The sequence below is a fragment of the Anser anser genome (genome assembly GCF_964211835.1).
Source record: "Anser anser genome assembly, chromosome: 21".
NCBI classification, from domain to species: Eukaryota; Metazoa; Chordata; class Aves; order Anseriformes; family Anatidae; genus Anser; species Anser anser.
In genome coordinates, this window is record NC_139742.1 from 9,980,531 (window position 1) to 10,003,776 (window position 23,246).

Below are 23,246 nucleotides of genomic sequence, written 5' to 3' on the forward strand. Positions count from 1 at the left end.
TTTGCCTGATTCATAGCATCGCAGCCACGTACAGACCTAATTTTTAATGCGCTCTGGATAGCAATGGCTACACAAAAAGCCCCACAGCAATACAGCCCGGCCACATGCTCCAGGATCAGCATCCTGTTCTGACTACCTTTTACCAGTGGAAGTGTCACCAGAAGTGAAGCTCGTGCACTGACACACGCACACACACGCGTGTGCACTCCCTGGGTGCCTCCCCGGGGCTCCCACCGCCACCGCTCCGGCACAGCGCGGGGACACGGCCCCCAGGGCACGCAGCCTGGAACCGAAATCCGTTTGTCCTTGGCCAGGCTGCTCTGCAGAGCATCTGACCTACCCGATTAACATCACGGCTCAGCCTGGGACCTGAGCAAGCGAGGGGAGGGGAGAGGCGGCTTTTTCCCTGCGTCACCCTCAGCCAAGCCTCCGCTGCCACGCGAAGGGACAAGAGCTGGGGACAGCAGTTAGAACTGGAAACACAACCCACTCGTAAAACCCACCTGCCCTTCCCACATCCTCAGGGCCAGCTCCAGGAAGCACCTTTACGTGCAATTCAGTCACCGCAGGCTTAGCAGTGCTCAGAAACACAACACGAAGGGCAGAGGAGGCAGCTAAGGGTTCAGCAACAAATGCAAGCACACCAAATCGCTCCACACACAACAGCTTCTGGTGGCCACGGCTCAGCTGTCTCTAGGAAGAGACAAGAAGGGCAATTTGGGCAGAAGACAGGAATCCGCTGAGCAAGTGAGCCAAACTGAACCGATCTTGCCAGACCCTGGCAAAAGAAAGCCGTGAGCAGAGCCAGCCTCGAGTCAGAGCCCCACTTCCTCCCACAGGAAGCGCCTGAGCCCTCTCCTACCTCTTCTTCTGCAGGTTGCGCATTTTCTGAACGTACACCCACAGCTCCAAGCCCACTGGCAGGAGGAAGCAGCGGGGCTGAGGTCTGCTAGGCACAATTTTGCAGACAGCTCTTGCTGTTAAGTTCCCAGGTGAGACCTGGGGTTTTGAAGACGCTGATGGCATCTTCATGCTCTTATGACGCGCGCTGCTCTCCGGTTTTCACTCCATCCACTTAGGCAACGTTATCAGTGAGCTGCTGGAATCTTGAACTGCGTTTATATGGGACACTTCTTTTTCTCCCCTGTATGCTGCCCATGAAAGGGAAGGGGAAAAGGAGCGCTGCTTTTATTTCAGAAGACCTGCAGAAAGCACTGTCCTCTTCCCTCTGAGAAATACAATATCCTTTGCCATCTGTTGGCTTCAGGTACCAGAGAGGTGAGTCCACAGCTGAAACTCCAGAACAAATGTCTTGGCTTATTCACGTATTTTCAGCACCTCCCAAACAAGAGAAAGGGCTCTGGATGAGTCCATGAGATGGCTGGGATCGAAGGCATGCATCTCCCTCCTTTCTGAACCAACCTCTTCCCAAAGCTCTTTGCCTCTGTGGTTGCAGCGGCTGCTTCTGCTGGTGCCTCCTTGCTCTGGCTGCAGCAGAAGGGCTGCTGCCACGAAACGCCTCTCCTCACCAGGAGAGCTCAGGGCTGCTCCAGAGCAGGGTCACCCTTGGGCAGAAGCACACGTTAGCTTGGCAGACCCCAAAGAAGCTCCGCAAAGTCCACAAACGATCCAAGCAGTTCCCTCTTGTCCCCAGTCTGCGAGAGGCAGATGCACGGAGCACGCGCCTGCCCATTGAACCGGGCTCCAAAGCCTCCCCACCTGGGCAGGCACAGCCTTCTGTCCCCCCGCCCCACCCAAGGTATTAAGTTTCTCCTCTGCTGACACACAGGCAACACGCCTGGGCCTGCACCGCCTCAGCAAGCACTTCTACTCACGCCTTAATACCAGGAAAGAAGATTCACTCCCTCCTGAGCCAGCAAATCACTGCCGACAAGCTGAAGGTGCTGGGCTCGGCCATATGGCGTGGCTCAGAAGAGACACTGCAGAACACGAGCTGCTTTTCTTACTTCCACAGCCACGATGCCGAAGCTTGAAAACGCAATTCCCCCACCACACACAACCTTGCAGCTAACGGCGCAGCGTGTCCCCAGCTGGGGCTTTGAACAAAGATATGGGAGAGAAAAATCGAAGGAAAATAAAGCCTGCTCACAGGCATTGCCCTCAGTCGTCACAAACCACCCGTGCAGATCTGTGCGGGATTTCCAGGCACGGGCAGGACTCCCAGCCGGACTCCAGGCCCACCACAGGCAGCCAGGAGGCTCCGACATCCCCCCCAGGTGCACAGGTCCCAGACCACAACAGGAGCACACCAAGCAGAGCAAAAGGCTTGTCTGAATGCACGGAGCGGAGAGACCACGTCAAGCCTGGGCCAGGTAAGAATAAAGCGTTAAAGATACTAGTTGTAACGTCAGAAAAGCAGTGGGAGGCGAAATATAAGCCTAATGTTTGGCCACAAACGAGTTAGGCAATCTGCACAGCATTCTGCCAGGGGAACGAGTGAATGGCATAACGCTGGCAGAGGACTCGGCCCCCATCAAGGCGACGGCTGCGAACTTCACAGACGGGAGCGGGCGCTGCTGCGACACGCACGAGGCAGGGAAGGGTGGCCCTGCGCCGTGCGGTGACAATGCAGCACACGCAGGGCCACCCTCCCTCCTCCTTCCCTTCTTCTTTAAAGGGTAACCGTGATCTGAAGGCAGAAGGAGCCGAGACGACCAGGAAGGGCTGATATTGCCTTAACGACGAGATTTCCCAGGGTCATTCATCACTGTCAGATAGCAGCTAATGACGGTGTGTAGCACCGATTGCCTTGTGGCTGCCTTGGAAGCTACTGAAAGAATTAGAGAGCAAAAAAACCCGTTCCTTTACAAAAGGTGCGCAGCCAAGACACAAGGACTCTTATGCAGCAAATAATTTCAAGCGACGCAGCAATACAGAGAAGGCAGCGAGGGTCCCAGGAGTGCTGGGGATGCTGAGAACACTGCCAAGTTAGAAACAAAGCAAATGGCACGAGGTGTTATCAGTGCTATTAACAACAATCACCGTGACTGCTGTCAAAACAGCACTATATATAGGACTTCTGTGATGATACAGGTCCCCAGAGGGGAAACACTGCTCACAGCACGCGTTTAAAGGCTTGGAGTTACAGTTTGACCTCCCAATACCCTGCTCTCCCCAAATCTTTGCATCTCCCTTGCCAAGCATTCCAAGAAAACAACACTGCACGGATGTCACGCTCGCCCTCTAGCTTAGAAAACACCCCTGCACGTTTCTTTTAGCCACGAGCCATTCTGCAGGGTCACCGGCTGCTGCAGACCCGAGGCTCAGGGCTGCTGCTGCAGCCACGTCCCAGCTCTCGGGGCTGCGCCGCGGCCCCACGTCCGCCCCAGGCAGCACACGGGCGGAAAAAGGGGAAACCACAGAGTGATCGGCAACTCAACCCTTCTCGCTCAAACCTCCCCGTCACCCGCTCGGGGCCGCCTTGCTTGGACCGCCTTGCTCACAGCACTTACCCTGCCGACAGGGAATCCATCAAGTACGTGGAAAATAACCCAAGACAGGGCTAGGAGAGTGTCCTCTGCTGCCTTCAGTACTGGAGCAGATCGTCCAGGAGGCAGAAAACTTGTGTAACGAAAGCGCTGCCTAGCTCATGGGGCAGGAAGACCTTTTCCTACAAGGTGAAACTGCCTCGTTAAAGAAAATAGAGATGTTCATACATATTTGATTCATATTAGTGGGGGCAACTGCAGAACTCATTCCCAACCAGAGCTGCTGTAGTCAAGAGGGAAAAAAAGAAGAAAAGAGGAAACTCTTAAGACAGGAGGTAAGGAGTAAAAAGAAAACTCAAGAAAAAAGCACAAAAAAAGCAGTAAAAGCCTCCTCAGTCAAAACTTACTTCTATTGGTACAAAGTAGCGATCCAACAGATTTTAGCATCTTACTTGCAATCTGATTGAATTTTACATGAAAATAGATGTAATTCCAAAGCCCTGATGACAGGGGAAATTAAACATTTTTTGCAATCAGAAAGGAACCGTGTTTATCAGGTGCTCAGTGCAAGTGTGCATTCACTGGCTTAACGAATGAAACATGCATTTCAATAATTAACTGGCAGCACACCCCTAAAGAAAGTAATCAAGCTGGGAATCGCTCCCCTTCAGTAGTTTCCTTCCCCGGTGGTCACACAGCTCCAGCAGATGACTGCACGGCCAGGTGAGCTGCTCAGCTCCCCAGGGGACACACTCCCTGCACCGGGACATGCTGCAGGCCGCTCGCATCCCCCATGGGCCAGCTCCTGCCTGTCCCATGCACTGTGCTCACCAGAGGCTCTGACTCCTCTTCGTGGTCTTCCTTACGCAGGAAAGCTATTTCAGAGCCTCCCGATGCACTGCCTGAATTTATTCGGGGTGAGTTTGTACCTGTTTAGCCTCGGCCAGCACCGTAAGCCAGACCAGGCACTCACAGCCCCTTGCTTCCCCCACAGCCCCAGCACCAATCCCCCCCCAACAAGCAGTTTCCCCACCAGGCAGCATATCAAACACAGGATGACAAGAAAGGGTGACAAACAAACCAAGACACGTGAAATGAGCCTGACTCGAAGTGCCTTTGTTTGAAGCAGGGTGTCCAAAAGCACGCGCAGATGCCGGTTTCCCAACCAGCAGTAGCACAGCAGTGGGTCCTTCCAGGGACCCCCAAACTGAAATACGCAGACATCCATATACTTACTGCTGCCTGAAAAACATTTGTTCGAGCTGGAGCTCCTGGGAGTGCCAGGATGAAGTGATTTTCACTGCAGTCTTGATAAAGGCATGAAACAAGAGAATCCAGAGGGGAAAACTACGGGGTGTTCTGGAAGCTGCTGGGCCTGCGTGCTGGCTCCACATCTCCTCTTCCACTCGCTGATGGTAGCGTCAGCGCTCAACAGTACTCATTTCAGTTAATTGCTATCTACCATTAGCTGCAGAGTACTTACAAGGGATTCAATTCCACTGCATATTTGCTAATAAATACCAAATGACAGCAAGGAAGACAGCTGTATTTAGTTGCATTTACCCTCTTATTAGCAGAGCTGAATACAACCCCATTTCAAGTCATAATGGCTCCGACAAGCTGTGTCATTGTCAGAAATTCAAATTCAAACTTCTGCCGCCTGCTTAAAAGCAGAAGTCAGCCAGCGCTCCCCTGCTCACACAGCTCCCCAGGGGGTCACGTGTAGGGTCTTGTGCAGCCAGGGCCATGCGGAATGATTTCCTCTGGGGCTTTGGTTCATAGGGACGGTGAGACCTGAAGGCACGTGGGATTTATTTGCTGTTTTAGTAGCGTTTTGTGAAGCACTTATGATGCTGAACTTGTACGTGTAGAGACTTTTTGACCAAAGGACTGCAAAATAGTTACCACTGTGCCTTCATAAAATGTTATCCGTTTCGTGCAAAAGGAAGCCAAAATCCAACAAGGAACTTGTCCGCAGTAAGTCAGCTGTAGAGGATGGACAGGAACCCATAAATTAAGGTTACCATTAAGATATAAATGTGAATTTCAGCTCATCCTGGTAAACAGTTTCACTTGATACCCAGATTCAAAGCACTTATACAAGATGTAAAAACTTCCCAGGATCTAGGGAAATGAAGATTAAGGAGATACCAGTTTGGAAAATAATTCATTAACGCATGTTCTGACTCCCAGACCGAACAAATCCAGGAAAACATATGAACTGATCAAGATGCCTCAGAAGAGGGACTGTGCAAGAGAATTCGCTTTCAAGAAGTGAGAACGAATCCTTCTCATCCTTCTAAATCCTTCAGATGAACTCACTGATTTCAGCACAAGGAAAACTTCCCAAGTTCTGCAAGAGCATTCTGCTTGCTTGTGCGCTGCTAGGGCCCTCAATGAAATTAATTCATCACGCAGCAGTGAAACAACACTCCTGGGATGATTTCACCAGAAGTGAAGTGCTATTTCCCTCAGTCACTTCCAGAAACCAGAGGGCAACAGAGGACGCGCAGCCTGAATGGCTTTTCATTACAGCGTTACTTTGGCAGCTAGGTCACACACACACATCCTCTCGCTGAAGTGTGTGCTCTGATTTAAATCCGCACTGTTCCTGCTACAACGCACCCGGAGTCACAATTACGATGCGTGTCAGGAAAACAAATATGTTTACAAGCAGTTGACTCACCAGCAGCCATACACCGAAGGCAGCTGACCAACTCGACACTGTTTTTCTGGTGCCGTTCACCTCCTTTCACCCACCAGCACACAGGGCACATTCACACCAGATTTGTTACTGAAAACGGCTGGATTCTGGTTCAGGGGGGCTATTTTTCCAAATTCTGAAGCAGTGCCCAGCCCTGCACCTAATTCCCGCCCCCCCCCCCCGCCAGCTCGAGCCCCCAGGGCTCCACCTCACAGAGCCGCCCCAGCAGCACGGCGCAGCCACACAGGCCGAGGGGCCTTTGGAGACTTCCTATCCTCCACACCCCAGACTTTTCTGAAGCTTTCTGAAGCCCAGAAAATCAGCCTGGTTTCCCCAGAAACACGGAGGCCACAGGCCCAAGCCCTTTCTCAGCCTGAGCTGCCTGGAAGCCCCCTCGGCTGCAGCCCCCCTTCTCCTTCCTCCCTCCAGCTGCCAATTTCTCCTGCCTCGGAGCACCGACCGTGGCAGGAAAACAACTGCACATTGACGAGACGCTGCCAAGTCCCAGCAAGGGCAGGGATGCGGCATGGTTAACCCCTGCCTGACAAAGGAAGCCCCCTCTGCCTGGTGCCCCGTCCCCCTCCATGCAGAAGGCCTCATCCTGAGCCTGCCCCGCATCCACCCAGCGCCAGCACCCGGGGGCTGCACGCCCTTACTGCCTCGCTCCTGCCCACAGACCCAGGGCAGGGCAAACCGATCATCGTGGTGTGGGGCACAAGGCAACGGTAACAAAGTTCAGGCCACAGTTTTCCCACTGGCTCCTCAGCACCCTACAGCCGAGCTGGTGCTGTTCCCTTCCTGGCTCGTCTGCTTCCCTTAGCCCCCAGCCAAGCATTTCACGCCTTCGGGACCCTTCGCAAGGCACACGCCACCGGGGCCATGCTCCTGGGCCACCCGGGCATCAAACCAGGGAGGTGCTGAGCGATCGCAGCTCACCGAGAGGCCTCGGAGCACCGCTCACACTTGAAAGGGGCCTGGATGTGTTCTCAGCAGCAGGAACAGCAGGAGCCTGGCCCTCCTTTAGTCTGCAGAGCTCACTGAGAAGCCATCAGCGGGAACAGAGGGATCAAGTCCAGTGAACTCAAACAGGCGGCAGTTCCTTTTTTCAGACTTCCCCAGGTAAAGGCAACAAAGAGGGTAACACCAGGCCAGAGAACCCCAGCAGGACAGATCTTCCTTGGCCAGGCTGCAGCAGCGCAGGTTGTACCAATTCTACGCTGCTCTTCTGCAGCTGTCTCGTGCTCCGAGGGCTGTTGAAAGCACTGTCAAGATCCCCCTGAAAACTTCTGGGGTGCTGAATATTCAAAGTTAACCCAGACACGTGTACACTTAGAGAGCTGCCTTGTAAACTCAATGCTCAGGCACAGGTTGCTGCTGCTCCCCCTGGCAGTTTCAGAGCCCCAGGGCACCCCTCTGGATTTCCTAAACACAATGTTCCACACGTCTGAAAAACCAGGAAACGGAGGTCCCCTGAGAGCTCAGATATCAGCTGCACAGCCCTTGCCGGCATCTCAAGTCAGTTTGTGCAGCTCCTCTGTGCAAACCCAGACTCCGCACAACAGCAGCAAAAGTGCTTCTGGGTTCTTCGTGACATTATAGAGAATCTGCGTGCGCCATCAGATTAATCTGCAAGCCCATAAATCAGAGTGTGGCAGGATTTCCAGGCGGCCAGGCAGTTCACATGCAAGGTGAGAATTATGCTCTGCTCTGCTAATCTGAGAACAGACCCACTGTCTAGCGCCATGCAGCACAGCGTGTCGGGCGTCTGCTGGCTCTGTGGGAAACCCTGGAGCTCCAGCATCCTGCAAGCTGGTTTTCCTCCTTCCAGAGGATCATATGGCTTAGTCCTCCGCTGCATTTTCTAGAATTCTCAGCACTTCTGTCCTGGTGCGACTTCGCAGATAACACCTACCCTGGGAACGCTTGGGTCCACCACAACGAACAACTGCATGGACCAAGCATATGGAGACAAGTCCCCCCTCGTCCCCAGACATGGCACCGCGTGAGGTTTTGCTCCGACATGGCGATATCGGTGTGTAAAGCCCGTGTGAACAGCAGGCAAGCATGCCTTGCTGCATGAGTCGGCCTCATAGAGCAAAGCATGGTACGTCTCTGCAGCTGTGAGATAGACTCTGGTACTGTTCCTCCATAGCAGGAATTTGTATAAAGGGTTTGTTTCTTGGAAAGTCTCCCAGGATATGGCAAGAACATTATTACTTTCCCTAGTAATTTCCCCATTGCTAGCACAAAATCGTGTGTTAGTCCATACAATGATTTGGTTTTTAAGCAAACTGCAAAAATTATGAACAAATACAAAAAGATGATGTCCTTTTTATGTTCCTTGGAATCAAGCCTTGGGTAAGAAGAAGAAAAGGATGAAGCATCATATTTAAAATAAATAGTTATATTTTTAAGGTTTTATTTCTATGCCAAAAAGCCTTCTCTGTTTTCCTCACAGACTAAAAGACTGCAGCACATCCAACTCCAGCAAAGTGCCCAAGACTCCTCCAAAACTCAGCACCTCTCTCCCATCCTGACAAAACGACTCCTGTTACGCCACAGCAGCTGCTCTCCCACCCCTAGGGTGCCAGGGGTGGGTTCTAGAGCACAGACACCAAATAACCCAAGCCCTCTAACAAGGATTCTCTCAAGACTACACCAGGCCCAGTACAAGCAGCATTGCCAGGCAATCGCGCATCCTGCCCAGGGCAGCCCTGATGGGATGCCTGATTTTGGGCGCAGCACGGCCAGCACCCCAGCCAGGAGCTCGCAGCAAGACTACCAAGGGTCTGCGTGCTGCCCTGGCAGCAGCTCTGGCTGCTCCATCACTGAAGAAATCTAAGTGAGAGAAGGTTTTCTGAAGGGTAAACCACTGGTCATGTTCTTCAGAAAACCAGCTCAGAGCAGGAGCAGCTCTGCAGCTTACCGGGATGCTCTGTCACTGCTGCATCCAGCCACAGAGCTGTACCTTGCCTACAGCCATGCCTGCTGGGGGGAGGCAGAACAATTCCCATGGGAAAGCGCCCCCCTTCCAAACCAAGCTTCCTAAGGCCATGCTCTTCATTGTTTTAACTTCCAGTTCCTTTTTCTCCCTCCCTTATATTTCTTTCACACCCTCACCTTCCCTGCCGCAGCACAGTATGCCCTGCACAGCATTTGTTACCATGCACGTAGAAAGGATGAAGCCATAGGTTTAATGTTCTGCCATTATTACCTGCTGACAGAAGCCCACAGCTGAGGCAAAATGAGGAACGGGCTGTGGAAACCTCTCCACGGACCTGTTTTAGGTTTAGGATGGCTCCTTGTTGCAACCTGACAGGTGCTGTAAGGGCTGTGCAGTGCGCAGGCTGTGCTGTGGCACCGAAAGAATTCGCTGCTCCCTCTCCCCACCACTGCTAAAGGAGGAAAGAAGATAGCACTAGGGTTACACACATCCAAAGCTAGGGAGCTCATTTTATACTGACTCTTGAATAATGCACGTCTTCAGAAAAATCTCTGCTCCTGCACGGAGACATCTTCATCTTCCAGGGAAATGCAGACAGGGCACGCCAGCAGGCTGTGCTGAGACACGCTTCAGGAGCGCAGGCAGCAGCGACAGGGAGGGCGAGACAGGCGACAAGACAGCTCCTTACCTTAACCCGAGACAACTCCTCACCTTAACCCGCCAGGCCCTGGAGGCTGCTGACACACGGGAACACCACCGCTTCCCCCAGGGTTCGCGTGCTGGAGAAGCCTGCCTGTTTTAACGCAGGGCACCACGGAACGGCTGCATTCGTGCTGTACAACCAGCCTCCAAGAGCCTTTCAGGAGCAGTTACATCCTCCAGCACACACGGCTTTAATTGGTAATTCGTTTTTTTTTTTTAAATTCCAATCACATGTTTTGAGCCGTTACTTTTCTCTCCCATGTGTGTATATATATATATTTACATCTCCTGTCTCTGTGCCACGTTAGCCTCAGGCAACCAGCTCTGGGAGGGAGCTGACAGCCTCGACAGATGACTCAGATCTCGTTTGGAGCCAGGACTGCACAGCTTCTCCTTCCTCTCCTTCCCAAGGCTGCTGGCAGCGTAGCCACCCCGGCCCTCAGCAGGTGAGCTCTGCCCTCTGCACACAGGCACGGAGCTTCTCCAGGCACAGCTGGGGCCTGATCCTGCTTCAGCGGACCTGAAAGGACTCCCTGATGTCCCACGGATCAGGTCCCTCAGAAACAGGTTTCTGCCCCAGCAGAACATCCAGTGGTCAGTGCGGGGGAGCCAGGGACGGGTCATGCAACAGCTTTCTCTGCTCCTCATCCTTGCGACACCACCTTTGGCTTCACATTTGGGTGCTGGGGCCAGCCCCGGTCACAGACAGCAGGGACACAGAGCCCGAAGCAGAGGACGCCAGCAGCACGTGGCCCTGATGCTGCTTCCCGCAGGCAGCAGCCCCACCAGCACAACAGGAGCCCTCCACGCCAGGCCGGTCCCTGACACCCGCACAGGTTTCGCGGGCTTGCTTTTCCCAGCGCCCACCGTTCACCCAGACCTGCAAAGCGCTGCGAGCCGGGGGCATGGCTGATGACAAGTTTCTGCCAGAAACACCAACACCAAAAAATAGATTTATTGAAGGAAACACATTCTGCTGAGTGAGTTTTCATTTTCCTCCACAACAGCAGAGGAAAAACTGGGTACTTTCAACCATTTCACTCTTTAGATGCTCGAGTATCACACAATCGAAGCTCCCTGTCGAACACAACCTCGGAGCCAGGGGCATTTGATGGCACGCTCTCGCTGTTTACACTCCCAGGGGTGCACTTGAAAGGGATGGATGCAGATAACGTGACAGCCTCCCTTTCTCCAGTGCCCTTACCCAGCAAAGCATCAAACCACATGCTTCAATCACCTCTCTCCTGCTGGCAGCTCCCTGGATTACAGCCCCAATGGAAGCCGTCGATACAGGAGCTGGCCAAGGGCTGCAGCCTTAAAATTCTGGCTGCAGTGAACTCGTCTGTTTTATTAGTTAGATGGGGCAGGGGCTCAGACACTCAGGGAGACAAACAGGCCAGGAAACGCCTCGAGGCACACACGGGACTCTCACAATTCCAGGACATTCATCTGCATTTAACATGGAAGCCCCTTTTCACCTGACTCGGCTGGCCCTGAGCTTCCTAAGCAAGCTGCTCCTCCCTGAAATCGAAGGGGATTTTTTGTCAGAAAGGGAAGAGAACCAACACTTTGCTTACGGTGCTTGAGATTTTCATTCATTTAGTCACTGGTGGTTTGTATTTCTGCTTTCATGCCGCAGAAAGCTTGGCCAGTGAACAAGGCGGAGCCGATGGCCTCTGTGTTTTGCAGCAGGATACGCTCCCCGCTGCCCTTCTCTCGGCACAGATCTCTGCAGCAGGGAGCTGCCTAGAAAGGGGTTGGTTTCTGGCACAGCGTGAGCTGTGATAACTTTACAGGAGCCCAGCAAGAGCACAGCAGGGAAGGGACCCTTCCCAGAGCACCAGCAGCCGGTGCCCATCCCAGAAGCTTCCTCCCAGCTGCAGGAACAGGGCTGTGTAGTTTTCTCTTTCCACCTTTCACAACATCCCAAAGACAAGCCCCACGCAGCCAGGACACCCGGGAACTCCACTCGGTTCCTGGGTGATTTAACCCGCAGGTGATTTTCTTATAGGAAACGCTTTTCTCTGACTGCTTCTCTTTTAGAATTAACTGCTCTCTTCTTGGAGCTGGTGAGACAGCTAACTACACAGAAGCACGAGTCCCTGAACACTCCAAGAGCTCGGGAATGTTTGCCTGCCTTCTCCCAGCTGATGCCTGGTTGCCCTGAGAGCCCAAATCCAGACCCTCTGGCCACCCAGGCTGCTCCTTTCCTCTCCCTGGCCCGTGGGTTGCAGCAGCCCCACCACATCTGTGGGGCGCACCTCGCAAACAGGCAGAGCCTGGGCTTTAATTGCCCAGCTGCTGAATTTCTGAACATCTTACTCCCTCCCGCATTAAGCAGAACAGCAGCACCATTGTAATGTCGTGCATTACGAGTGCTGTGCCTGCACAGCTCACCAAAACGAACCCAAGGTCTCCAGTTCCCAGTTAACCTCGTTGACGTGGGTAAGGAAGCACCAAAGGGAAGGAGTGGGAGTCAGGACACTCAGTTCCCAGCTCTGCCACCTATATTTGCTTTCACCCCGAAGGATGTACAACTTCTCACCCTTGAAAACAGGAACAGCATTTCCCAGCAAGGCTGCAATAAAATACTAATGTTCACTAAGCACTCTGAGAGCCTGGAACGGATGTAACCCTTCGAGGATCCGCTCAGTCGGGTACAGCAGCGCGGGACGTTCGGCAGCACCGTAATACAAACCACGAACAACAGTAATTAACAAATAGCCACAGAGAGATGAATATTAATTGACGTTTTCCAGCTCTCCTCAGGCATGAATGGAGGCTCCACAGATGAGGTTGTTCTTTGGGCACGCCATCCTGGCAGCGCAGATCACAGGACAGCAGCCGGGATACTCGAAGAGCAGATAGAGCCCAGCGGTCAGCAAAAACCTCAGGGGTGTCGAGGACGCTAAGGGAACGTATTCTGACAGAATAACGAAGCAAACCCCTCAATTCCACCTGTAAACACGCACAGCAAACCCCTCCGCTCTACCTGGAATTGGCACAGGTTTATTTTTTAATCAATGCATGGGGAAACTCCACTGCACGCACGCGCAGGCCACTCGCCTGTCCCAGCTGTGCACAAGCACCAGGCAGGCAGCAAATCAAGGGATGGCCCCAGGTCTCATCACGGACCAGCAGCGGGAGTCGTGTCCGCAGCGAGCTCGGCACAGCACCCAGGAAGGGGGCTCGGGGGCGACGCTTTGCCCAGGCACCAGCCCTCTGCGTCTGCCCCTCGGCAGCCAGAGCAGGGGAGGGGAGCGGAGCTGGGTCCCCAGGGCAGGCGAGGAGCCCGGCACGGCGCATGGTCAGAGCTGCTTCCCAGGGGCATAACGCAGCCGGCATTTTCTGCAGCTCAAGGAGCAAACTGCATAGATCAACTGACGGCACGAAGTTTCATCCATACATTTTTCAAAGCAGCTTCCAAGACAGAACAGCTGCTTTCGGGTGGAGCCAGGGCTCAACATGAAATGGCTCCTACACCGAGGTATGTCAGTAGTATGAGCACAGATTAAGAAAACAGCCTTAAAATGGGGGAATACGTTTCTCCTGCAGCATCTGGAGCAGAGGTGCATTTACAACAACCTCCCAGAGAAGAGCCACGCAATGAACCTGGCTGCTCCAGAGGAACGCAAAGAGCAATAGGAGAGCACAAAGGGAGACAAGACAATCAGATGGCTGAAACCCCTGCAGGCATAGCAGCTGCACAGACCTCCTGGCTCACAGAAGCAGATGAAGCTTCTTGAGATTATGAATGATGTAGCTGAGAGTCAGAAAGCAAAGGCCTATGGTTCCAGTGCCTATCTTCCTCGGACAAAATCCTGAAAGAAAACTGGGAATAGAAGACTTGAGCTATTTATTTCTACCCTGACAGTAGCAACTAGATAGTAGCACTGCCAAGTAATCCATTCAGGTTTTGTGCTATTGCTCCAGTGTCTATGGTTTTGCTCTCTGACAGGGTCTTTTTATTTCATTGAAAACAATAAGGAAAAACAATTGGGTATTAATGAGACACCTCAGCACGTGCTTGCTCCTCCATTTCCATGCTTGCATGGGACAGGAATCAGCCAGGCACATGCAGGATCAGGCCGTGACACCAGTTTGGAGTTTGACTCCCCACGTGGAGGGCTCAGTGCAGCGCCTCAAACCCTCAGCTCTAGGAAGAGCCTGCAGTGGCCCCACTCCTGGAGTTGAATGAGGTGCCCTCACTAGCCCTGGCCTTCCACCCCAGCAGACGTCAGTTAAGCAGCGTTGCAGCGCAACCCGCTCATTTAATATCACCCTTGAAACTGCATTGTAATGATAAATTTTCACTTCCTTCCCTAGGTAGTTGCACAACGCCGCCAGGCATTGCTCAGCCAGCAGCTGCACCTCCCTCCCACCTCCTCGGCGGGGTGTCCCCTGCCTTGCGCTGCCAGCTCGCCGCGCTGGACGACAGATGTGGCCTCTGCAGGTAGCCTGCCAACAAGATTCCTCCTACTTCCTTCAGCTTCCAGCAGGAGAAGGAAAAAAATCCCGCTTACACCACTTAAATTCTCAGCCAGTTAGAAAAATTGGCTCCCTCAAGTAATGTTTAATTAAAAGTATCCTAAAGGAGAGAGCAGCTCGGTGAATGGAAAGCTCTCCCACTGATGATATATAAATAGCCCAGGCCCAGAATTCAGCAGCCCCGCTCTGTGGTCGGGCTCCGCAGCCTGCGTGCCCAGGCGGTGTTTGTGTTGCACGGCTTCGGTCGGCGTGTTTGGGAACAGGGAAGTGGCTTCGGGTTCTGGGAGCTGGGCTGGCCCATCAGTGACACACAGCTGGCCTGGGAGGGGGGAGACAAAGTACACTCGAGCAGCAGTTTGGAGACAAAGCTGTTCTTACAGCAGAAGAGCATCAGGAGATAAATAAGGCAGCCCCCAAATTGAAGAAATGCGCTGCTGGTGGCTCCTCGCAGTGTAAGGCCTGACAGCTCAGACTCGCTCTTCAGGCAAGGCTGAATGCAAGCCTGGACATCACCAGAAGTGCAAAAATACAAAACGGCAAAAAAGCAGCCACACCAGCACAAAAAGATGCAGTTTATGTTCTCTGATCAGCCAGATCTGCTGGAGTGGAGGCAAGGCTAGAAAATGAGAGTACAGGCGACGAGGCTTCAGACATGCCCGTGTTTGCTCTAGGGAGAGCACAAACTGCACGTAGCTACGGTGCACTAACAAAGCTGTTTTATGTAAGATCAGGAATAAATCCAGTGTCTGGGACATTCTCATCACTGACCTGGAGAAGGGGAATGCAAACCGAGCTGCGCAGCCAGCTCCCGTCTCCTTCGCCCAGATATTTCTGGTCTCCCATCACAGCCAAGTCTCTGCTGTCGTGGTTCAGAGGAATACCCACAAAGGATTTTTTAAATCACTCTAACAACAAATAGTTCTCCCAGCCTTCATAAAGGGTTCTCATCCTTTGGTGCAGTAGGCACTGCTTCGCTCAGTTACTTCACAAATAATAGGCAACAGATCCCCAGTTAGTTACGCCCACCAGGAAAACAGAAACTACTTACACCCGAGAAGATTTTCATAAGCAGGCAGTGGTGCAGACGCCACCCAAAGCTCCGACCAGCCCCGGATCCAGCAGGAGCCAGAGCAGGACTCCCTCGTTAGACAAGCAAATTGCAGCACCTGGGCACTGCAATCCACCTGCAACCTGATGGCAAGGGGCTGTTAGCACCACGGACCCCAAAGACCTTTGCCACCCTTACCACTCCCCCAGCCTCCTGCTTACAGCCACGGGCAGTGCCGCTCGCTCTCGCTGCAGCATCCCAGGGTGGAAGGGTCAAAAGCTGCCTCCCTTCAAACCCACGCCCAGGCCCTGGGGTGGCCAAATACAGTGTAAATGTTCCTCTGATGGCGGAACGGGCTTCACGGGGTGTCAAGACAAGAAGCACAGGGTCTGGCGTGCAAGTCAGCAAGCACAGCATGGGGAAGAGCAGCACAGCATCGTGGCTTGTATGTGCACACACATCAAATTAACTCCCCCGAGACAATCGGTTGTATTGCAGCAGCACCTAGAGGTCAGAAGACAAAGACCACGCCATGCTAGGCACTGTACAGATATCGGGTACCTCCCCTTCCCAAAACATATACAGGTGAGGAGCTGTCTTTCCCTATGTCCCACAAAGTTGGGACATGGGAGAATCGAATGGGATGGCCAAGGCCCTGGGGCAACCTGCGTGACACCCAGACACCAACTCCCAGCCCGAGGCCGGAACAGCAGCGGGTCGACAAACGTTCTGCTGGGCTTCGCTCTGGGATGAGCACACCACTCACAAACGCTGGAACTACGAGAAGGTTGTTCAAAACTGTCCCAAACAGATGCCAAGATAACCACTACTGCACACTAAGCTACCAGGGAATTTTTGTCCATGTCACCTGTTATGCAGCACAGCTATTTTAGAAGTGTTTGTCCTGTTTTTTTTTTTTTTTATTTGTTTGTTTAAGAACATCTCTCTGCCTAAATCAGACCAACTGCATAGGCCTACAGAAGAAAAATTGCTGTTTTAGACACAAAAAGAAATACATTCTCAAATGTAATAAGCAGTTTCAAGATGGATCTACATACCCAAGGGACAAGAAAGGGCCATTCCCAGCTTCCTGGTGGTGCAAAGCAGCACATTTTCACTGATGCGCCGACTCGTCCCCACCCCACAGAACCCCGTCTTCTAAAGTTGGGGAAGTTAACAAGTACTAGCAACCCAGAAAGTGACCGGAGGATGCCAGGGTGTTGTGATTCCTTGGACACCTATGCAAAACGAACAGGAACTGTTCCAGAGCAGAGTCCACGCTAGCGGTGGAGTTTTTCCCACAATTTGCCTTGTAAACACAGGTTTATCCTGTCTTAACCCCGTGCCGAGTTATGCCCTCTCTCGCTGCCTTCAGCAGCAGAAAGCCGACAACTCCTCCACCTCAGTTTCCCAGCAGAACAGGAGAAAGTCACCTTCTCTAGAAAGATCCCCGGTGCTCTGAGAGCACTCTAATTGCCCGGTGCACATTCAGGTCAGGTACCCACTGAAGTGACTTTAATGAGCGAGATGGAGACTGTTTACAGCACAATCAAGAGAAGTTCGTAAACATTACAGCAGCCAGCAGCTCCCCTGAACGCACGGCGCCGCAAGAGAACGGAGCGAGGGAAGAGAAGGGGAGGCCTGGGGGGGGGACACCAAGGAAGGAGGAACGAACGAGGCATGTTTTTATCTGAGTTTTTGTGCTGGATTTATACATTTCACTCCCGGACTCAGATACCTCCAGGGGGACTTTAAAAAGCAAATGGCCAAACCCAGCAGAGCTCCCTGGCCAGCAGCAGGCTCGCCCTGCCTTGACATACACAACTCTCAGGAACCGCGGTCCTAGGGAATCATTTGATGGGCTTGGTGCCGGCCACTTCCCACCCGTTTGAAGCCAGCCAGCACAAAAAGACAAGCAAGATCCTCTGCAGCTGTGGAGAAGAGGAGGACACCTGCTGCAAGCAGGCATTTCATGGGCCTCTCAGTCCACATTCTGTCCAACCGAAGTCCTCAGAGGTCACACACAGCTGAACGGGACACACGTAGATTAGCACCAGCCTGAAACACCACGGAAAGTAAAGCACCAGCCCAGGCTTATGTCCATGCTTGCTCAGCTCAGGTTTGTGGGGTGTGACCAGAGAGCTCCATGTTGCCAGCAGGCCCCAAACGCTCCCATTTCACTGCACGCTTCTTCCCAGCCCAGCCCTCTTCCTCTCCCTGGCCGAGGGGTCCGGCACCCCCTGCCCACACAGGGGCCCACCGCAGGTCTTACACCGGAGTTACTGCCCCGAGGGAAAATAAACGCACGTGGAGAGAGACTTTGATACTATTTGATAGTAGTCATTATAGCTTTACTACCTGAGGAGTCACCCCAGACATGCCTACTGCCGGACAGAGCTTAGAGTCATTTATTCCAAGCTAGATGTTTCTACAGGGCAATGCAAGTGAAGCTACAGAGAAACTTAGAGAGTTACAACCCCAGCTAGCAGCACAGGCTCCACTGGCACACATTTCCAAGGCCTACAGAGCGCTGCAGGAGCTGCCCAGACTAAGTCACCAAGTCACATTCCCCACCGCTCCTCTGCGCAGCTGGCAGCGCTGCCTACGGTGCAGGACAGGCCCACGGGGGGGGTACACAGCCCCCCACCAGGATTTCCATCCCAAAAATGACAAGTCAATTCCCCAAAAAGTTTTCAAGAAGAAACAAACAAACAAACAAAAAAAGAGATCAAGCCTGATGAAAAGCCAGTGCATTTCTCTGCAGCTCCTGCGCTGCCAGACCAACGGCTTTATCCACATTGACTTTTCATTTTCCCCGGGAGTTGACACACCAGAAAACACCTGCTTCCCTAACGAACTCATACTTGGAACTAGACACCCTACTAGCTGCTTTTCTAATAATTGCAAAGCAGAGGAAGTGAATTGATGGAAAACTACTATCTTGCATGCAGTACGAGTATCCCCCTCCCATCCAAGCACTGCGTTACCCCCACTTGTGACTACTAGAGGGGAAATAAAACACAACGAGGCTATAACAGAATAAACAACAATACTCCGAGCAACACCGCTGGGCCTCAAATCGCCTCCTGCTCAGACTTTTTGATTTTTTGACCTGGACGAAAAGGAGAGCCAAGCCCTGGTATTTGCACAAACCCCGGATAGCCTGAAGCTATTTTCTCCAGCCTTGCACAAATCTGTGTAGCGCCCAATTTTAAAGCCGAGCCTTAAAGTCTCTGCAGTGCGACTGAGAGCCTCCCATACAAAAACGCCCAGCACAGGCGAGGTCTCAGCATCCTCAGCACACGGTGCCGACGGCTCCGGGCTGGTGCCGAAGCAAACCCCGGCTCCCCCCCGGTATCCTCAGCCCCCCCCCGTCCTGGGAACTGGGCAGGAGCCACCCCACGGGGGGAGCGCCACGTCCCGGCGTCTTTCACCCCGCTCCTGCTGGGCGCAGCAGCCCTCTCCCTCCCCGGGAGGAGGCTCCTGCCCTTCCCCTCCCCTCCGCTCCACCCGGCGGGGGGCTGCTGGGTCCCGGGGCCGCCCGGGAGGCTCCGGGGGCGGCGGGCAGGGACCGATCCCGCCGGGGCCCCGCTCCCCAGCCCCCGGCCCGGCCCCGCTCACCTCGAGTAGAGCCGGCGGGCGGCGGAGCCCGGGCTGTCGGCGGCGGCGGGCGGGCACGCCATGGGCACCGGCACCGGCCCCAGCACCGGCCCCGGCCCCGCCGCAGCCCGGGACCGGGCACCGGAGTATGGCAGCGGCGGGAAGTGATGCGCCGAGCAAAGAAACTCGCGGGCAGGCCCCTCCTCCGGCTGATGTCAGCCCCGGGCGGGCAGCGGCCCTTCCTCCTCCTCCTCCTCCTCCTCCTCCTCCTCCGGCCCGGCCGCGGGGCTCCGCGCCGCCGCCGCCCCGGGAGCCGCCGCTGGCCCCGGAGCGAAGCAGCTCCCGTGGGGTGCCCTCACCCTGGGGTGCCCTCACCCTGGGGTGCCCGCCTGCCCCCGGTGCCCACGTCGAGGCGCAGAGCAGGGCTCCCGCACAAAGGGCTCGGTGCAGTAGCAAACCACCCTGCCCGCAGCCGCTCGGCTCCGCTGTAAAACCTCTCCCGGCTCGCTCAGCTGAGGCTCTGCTCCCAGCACCAAGTGCCCGCACCTGGAGGAGCACCGGGACCTGGCCCAGCTGCAGCCACGCCAGCAGCAGGGGTGCGCCAGCAGCCCCCCGGCAGCCTGACACCAGCACCCGCCGCCAGGAGCCACCGAGCAAGCAGCCAGGACCTGTGGCGGCGAGGAACGCGCTCGGAAATGGGATGTTTCCCTCCAGCCCACGGCAGCTGTCCCGTTGGACGCTGGCACCTCTTATTTATTGTCCCTCAGGTGTCCAGAGCTGGATGCAGGGCACTTCAAATGGTGCATGCGTCTCCCGCTGTTTTCCACAGCCTGCAACGCTCCCGTAGGTTTGTGAGCTGATCGCTCGGCAGGAGCCTGCCTGTAAATGAGTGCTGCTTATCCAGCAACACCAAATTAAACATCATTATCGTCGCAGACTCCCCAAAGAAGTGCAGGCATAAATTGTGGCTTTCGGCGGGTTCCAGCAGCTCGCCCTGCAGTCCCGTCAGCCGTGCGGTCATGTGGGACCGACCCTGTGGTCGTGGGGAATCCAGAGCCACGTCCCACTTTCTGGCGCGTTTCACCCTAGGGACCTGCGCAAAAGCCCCTCTCAAGAGCAAGCAGAGATCCTGCTCAGGGAAAAACACCATCAATAACACCCTACTAGCAAACCACAAAAGCCTCTCTCCCAAGAATTAATTGATTGGGCATTTAAATCCAAAAGAAGGCTCATAAACAAAGTTGTATCTGTGTCTTAGCTTTGGAGTGGTCTCAGTTGTGCAGATAAACCACAGCAGCAGAAGCAGAACCCATCCTGCTGAGAGCCCAGGGAGGAGCGGGGGGGTCCTGGTGAGCGCCGTCCCACGCAGCAGAAAGGGAGCCCCTCAGCACCCCGAGCAGGCAGCCAGGAGGACCCCAGGCAGCCCCACAGGCCAGGCTGGGGTGCCATGCCTCACACCAGCCAGCGTTTCACCCAGGTTTGTGGTTTCTCAGAGAGCAGCGAGCATCCTGGCACAAGCAGCCGTTTGTGAGTGCATGGGAAGGAGCAACCATTCAGCCCGATGAGATTCTGCATTTCCCGAAGAGGGGGTTGTCCGTGCCTCCCCACAAGCCCCTCTTCAAGTGAAAAAAGAAAAGTGAAAAAGATGAAAAGCAGCTGCTCTTGCCTCTGGCTACAGAGCTTCCTCAACCGCAGGAGACAGAGGGTGCTTTGCTGCCCGGGGCCCACAGCGCTGGGTCGGCATTTAATGAACGTGGGCAGATGGAGTAATTGCCCTTTAGAGAAACAATGCTGGAAAGGGGAGCAAGAGAAAGGCGGGTGGAGGCCAGCTTCCAGTTTGGGCTCCCGCCAGATCTATGGTATTCCACAGAGCTCTGAGCAAACGAGTCACCCACACGCTAATGACACGGGAATCGCCGGGTCGAATTCCCCAGCCTGGGTTATGCGGGAGGTCAGGCTAAGATGAGCGTAATGGTCCCCTTTGGCCCTAAAATTCATGAATTTGCTATGGATAATTTATCATCTGACAAACTCAGTTTCTTTCTCTTCTTGTACAAGTGGCAAACGGGTCACAATAGATTTGAATTCATTAGATGAAATAATTCAATTACTTTGCTGTGGGTTGGGTTTGGTTAACCCTACATATTCATGCCAAGAGCTCCCTGCAAGTAGTTGGACCTAAGCCACAGCTCAGATCTCTTGCTCAGCTGCAATGAACCAGGCAGATTACATGTGTGCAGAGAGAAAGAAACCCCAATGCTTTTAAAAAAATACCACTAATTCATCTGGTGGATTGTGTCCACATTGCATCACACGTTGGGAAAGAGATGGAGAATTAGAATGACTCCAGATGAATGTGTTCAAGAGTGACCTATGAGAAAAAGGTAAAAGAAATGGATTTGTTCAGTTTGGGTAAGACCAAGAGGAAGTGGAGTAATAGTCTTTAAATATGAATAGGGCTGCTGCAAAAAACAACAATGGATCACAAGGAAGGGGGTAGCATACAGAATAGGATAGAATCCATCACAGGACATGAAGGGTTTGTGTTGGATAGACATTACTTACCTCTGCTGACAAATACCACTGCCAACAGCTTTTTATTCATTGTAAGACACCGCTGATTGCTAGTAAAGAGCAAGACCCATGAAATTACCTGAGTTCTTCTTCCTCCTGGTTCCTGAACGCCTCTGTGTCTGAGCACAGGCTGGATACAACTTCACTTCATGCACAAACCCAGGCAGAATCACAACGCTAAGCGACAGGATTGCGGGATTCTTAACTCCTTGAGGCGTTCTTAGTATTTCTTTAAGGCACTGATATCCAAAGCTATCACAACACAGCACAGAGGAGCTCTAACTATCGCCACGTTTCCTACCATTTAGAAGAGACAACCGTGAAAGCAACAAGGCACAGAAAGCCGAGGGAAAGGCGGTGACAGTAACACAGAACAGCGACGCAGTAGCCAGCCAGCAGATTTTGCAAAGCATATATGGATCATGAGGATTTAGGACCGTTCCCCCACCGCCTTGATGTCTTCACCATCCAGGCACACCAAGGAGTCAGGCACTTCCTCCAAGACATTAAGATCTCTCTTAATTAGCATTGTAGCTTTCCTGTGGCTCCTGAAATGGATAGCTGGTGGCCTCTGCTGGGGTTTATGTGCAAGAAAAGCATTGTAATTCAGGCTCCCAACACCGACAGACCCAAGCTGGAATCGCTGCTGAACTGGCACTATAATTGTCAGCTCTTACTAGCAACAGCTGGAATTATACACCATCACCTTGAACTGTCTTTTTTTTTTTTCCAAACTGGCAGCACATTGTTCTTACACTGCAATCTGAAAAAAAGGCTGACATTTTCTAAATTCCTTTAAAGGTAGCCTGCAAGGAAAAGCAGGCTGTGGTCTCAGTTTCTGTGGATATAGAACAGAATATTTTTTCTTGCACTCATTTTGTTGTGGCTGCCTGTGAAAGAACACAGGTGATCCTGGTATACAGCTGATCCCAGTGTATGGACAGGTGCATCCAGTTCCTGCCTCTTCCCCACGGACAATCATTTCACTCCTAGCTCACTTCCAACATGTTTGACAGAAAAGCAATAGTCGTGAAGATGCAGGGTCCCTATCAATTCCCAAAAACATTAGGATAAAGAGACCTATTATCTTCCCAGCCAAGAGAAAAAGGCAACAGTTACTCAAATGTTAATAAGTGGCTGAAGAGGATGTGAGCTTGAGCCCCAGAGAGGGTCTCTCTGCCCTGCAGTTGTGCCTGTTTCAGGCATGCATGCACACAGGTAAATTATTCAGAGAAGCTCGTTACTCAGAGATAGATGCTATAAATGATCTGCTAGCAGGCAGACAAAGTGGTTTGTCAACACTTGTCCAGCACAAATGTTCACACAGCCACACACTGAACTGAATCAGAGAAATGATCCAAGGAAAAGATAACCCAGCAAACCCCCTCTCCGCACACCTGCGGGGGGATGTTCCAGCGAGATCCGTTTCCTTCCCAGATGAAGAACACGGGGCTAGAAGGGAGGGGATGATGGGACTGCTTTCCTGTGAAACATCCCCCTTGGTGCTGCCATACGCTGGTTTGTAAAATGGAGACAATGAAATTACACACTCTTACCCGTTCCTCCTGGGAAAGAGCAGAGAATTAATTTCTGAAGATCTTAAATGTATTTCTGAGCTGCAAGCAAAGCAGTCTGAATAAGCCTGAAATGGGTGTGAAGATGGGTAGGAGAGAAGTTAGCCTTATGTGAGAAAAAAGGGATAATAGAAATGCCCCTGGAAGGTGTAAAGGCTGATGT

General features: G+C 53.1%; 1 protein-coding gene across 6 annotated transcripts in view; it reads right to left on the reverse strand.

Moving 5' to 3' along the window:
• Window positions 1-19,671, reverse strand: part of GPSM1 (G protein signaling modulator 1) — a 72,167-nt gene extending 52,496 nt beyond the window's left edge. The window contains exon 1 of one of the 6 annotated variants that reach the window (XM_083808051.1): window positions 19,482-19,671. Coding sequence is in view for 4 of the 6 variants with exons in the window: in XM_083808046.1 (XP_083664172.1) it covers window positions 863-1,032 (170 nt within the window). In the remaining 2 variants the exon portion in view is untranslated. The other 5 variants (XM_083808049.1, XM_083808048.1, XM_083808047.1 and 2 more) reach the window with 5 other exon arrangements.
• Window positions 19,672-23,246: the final 3,575 nt, after the last annotated feature.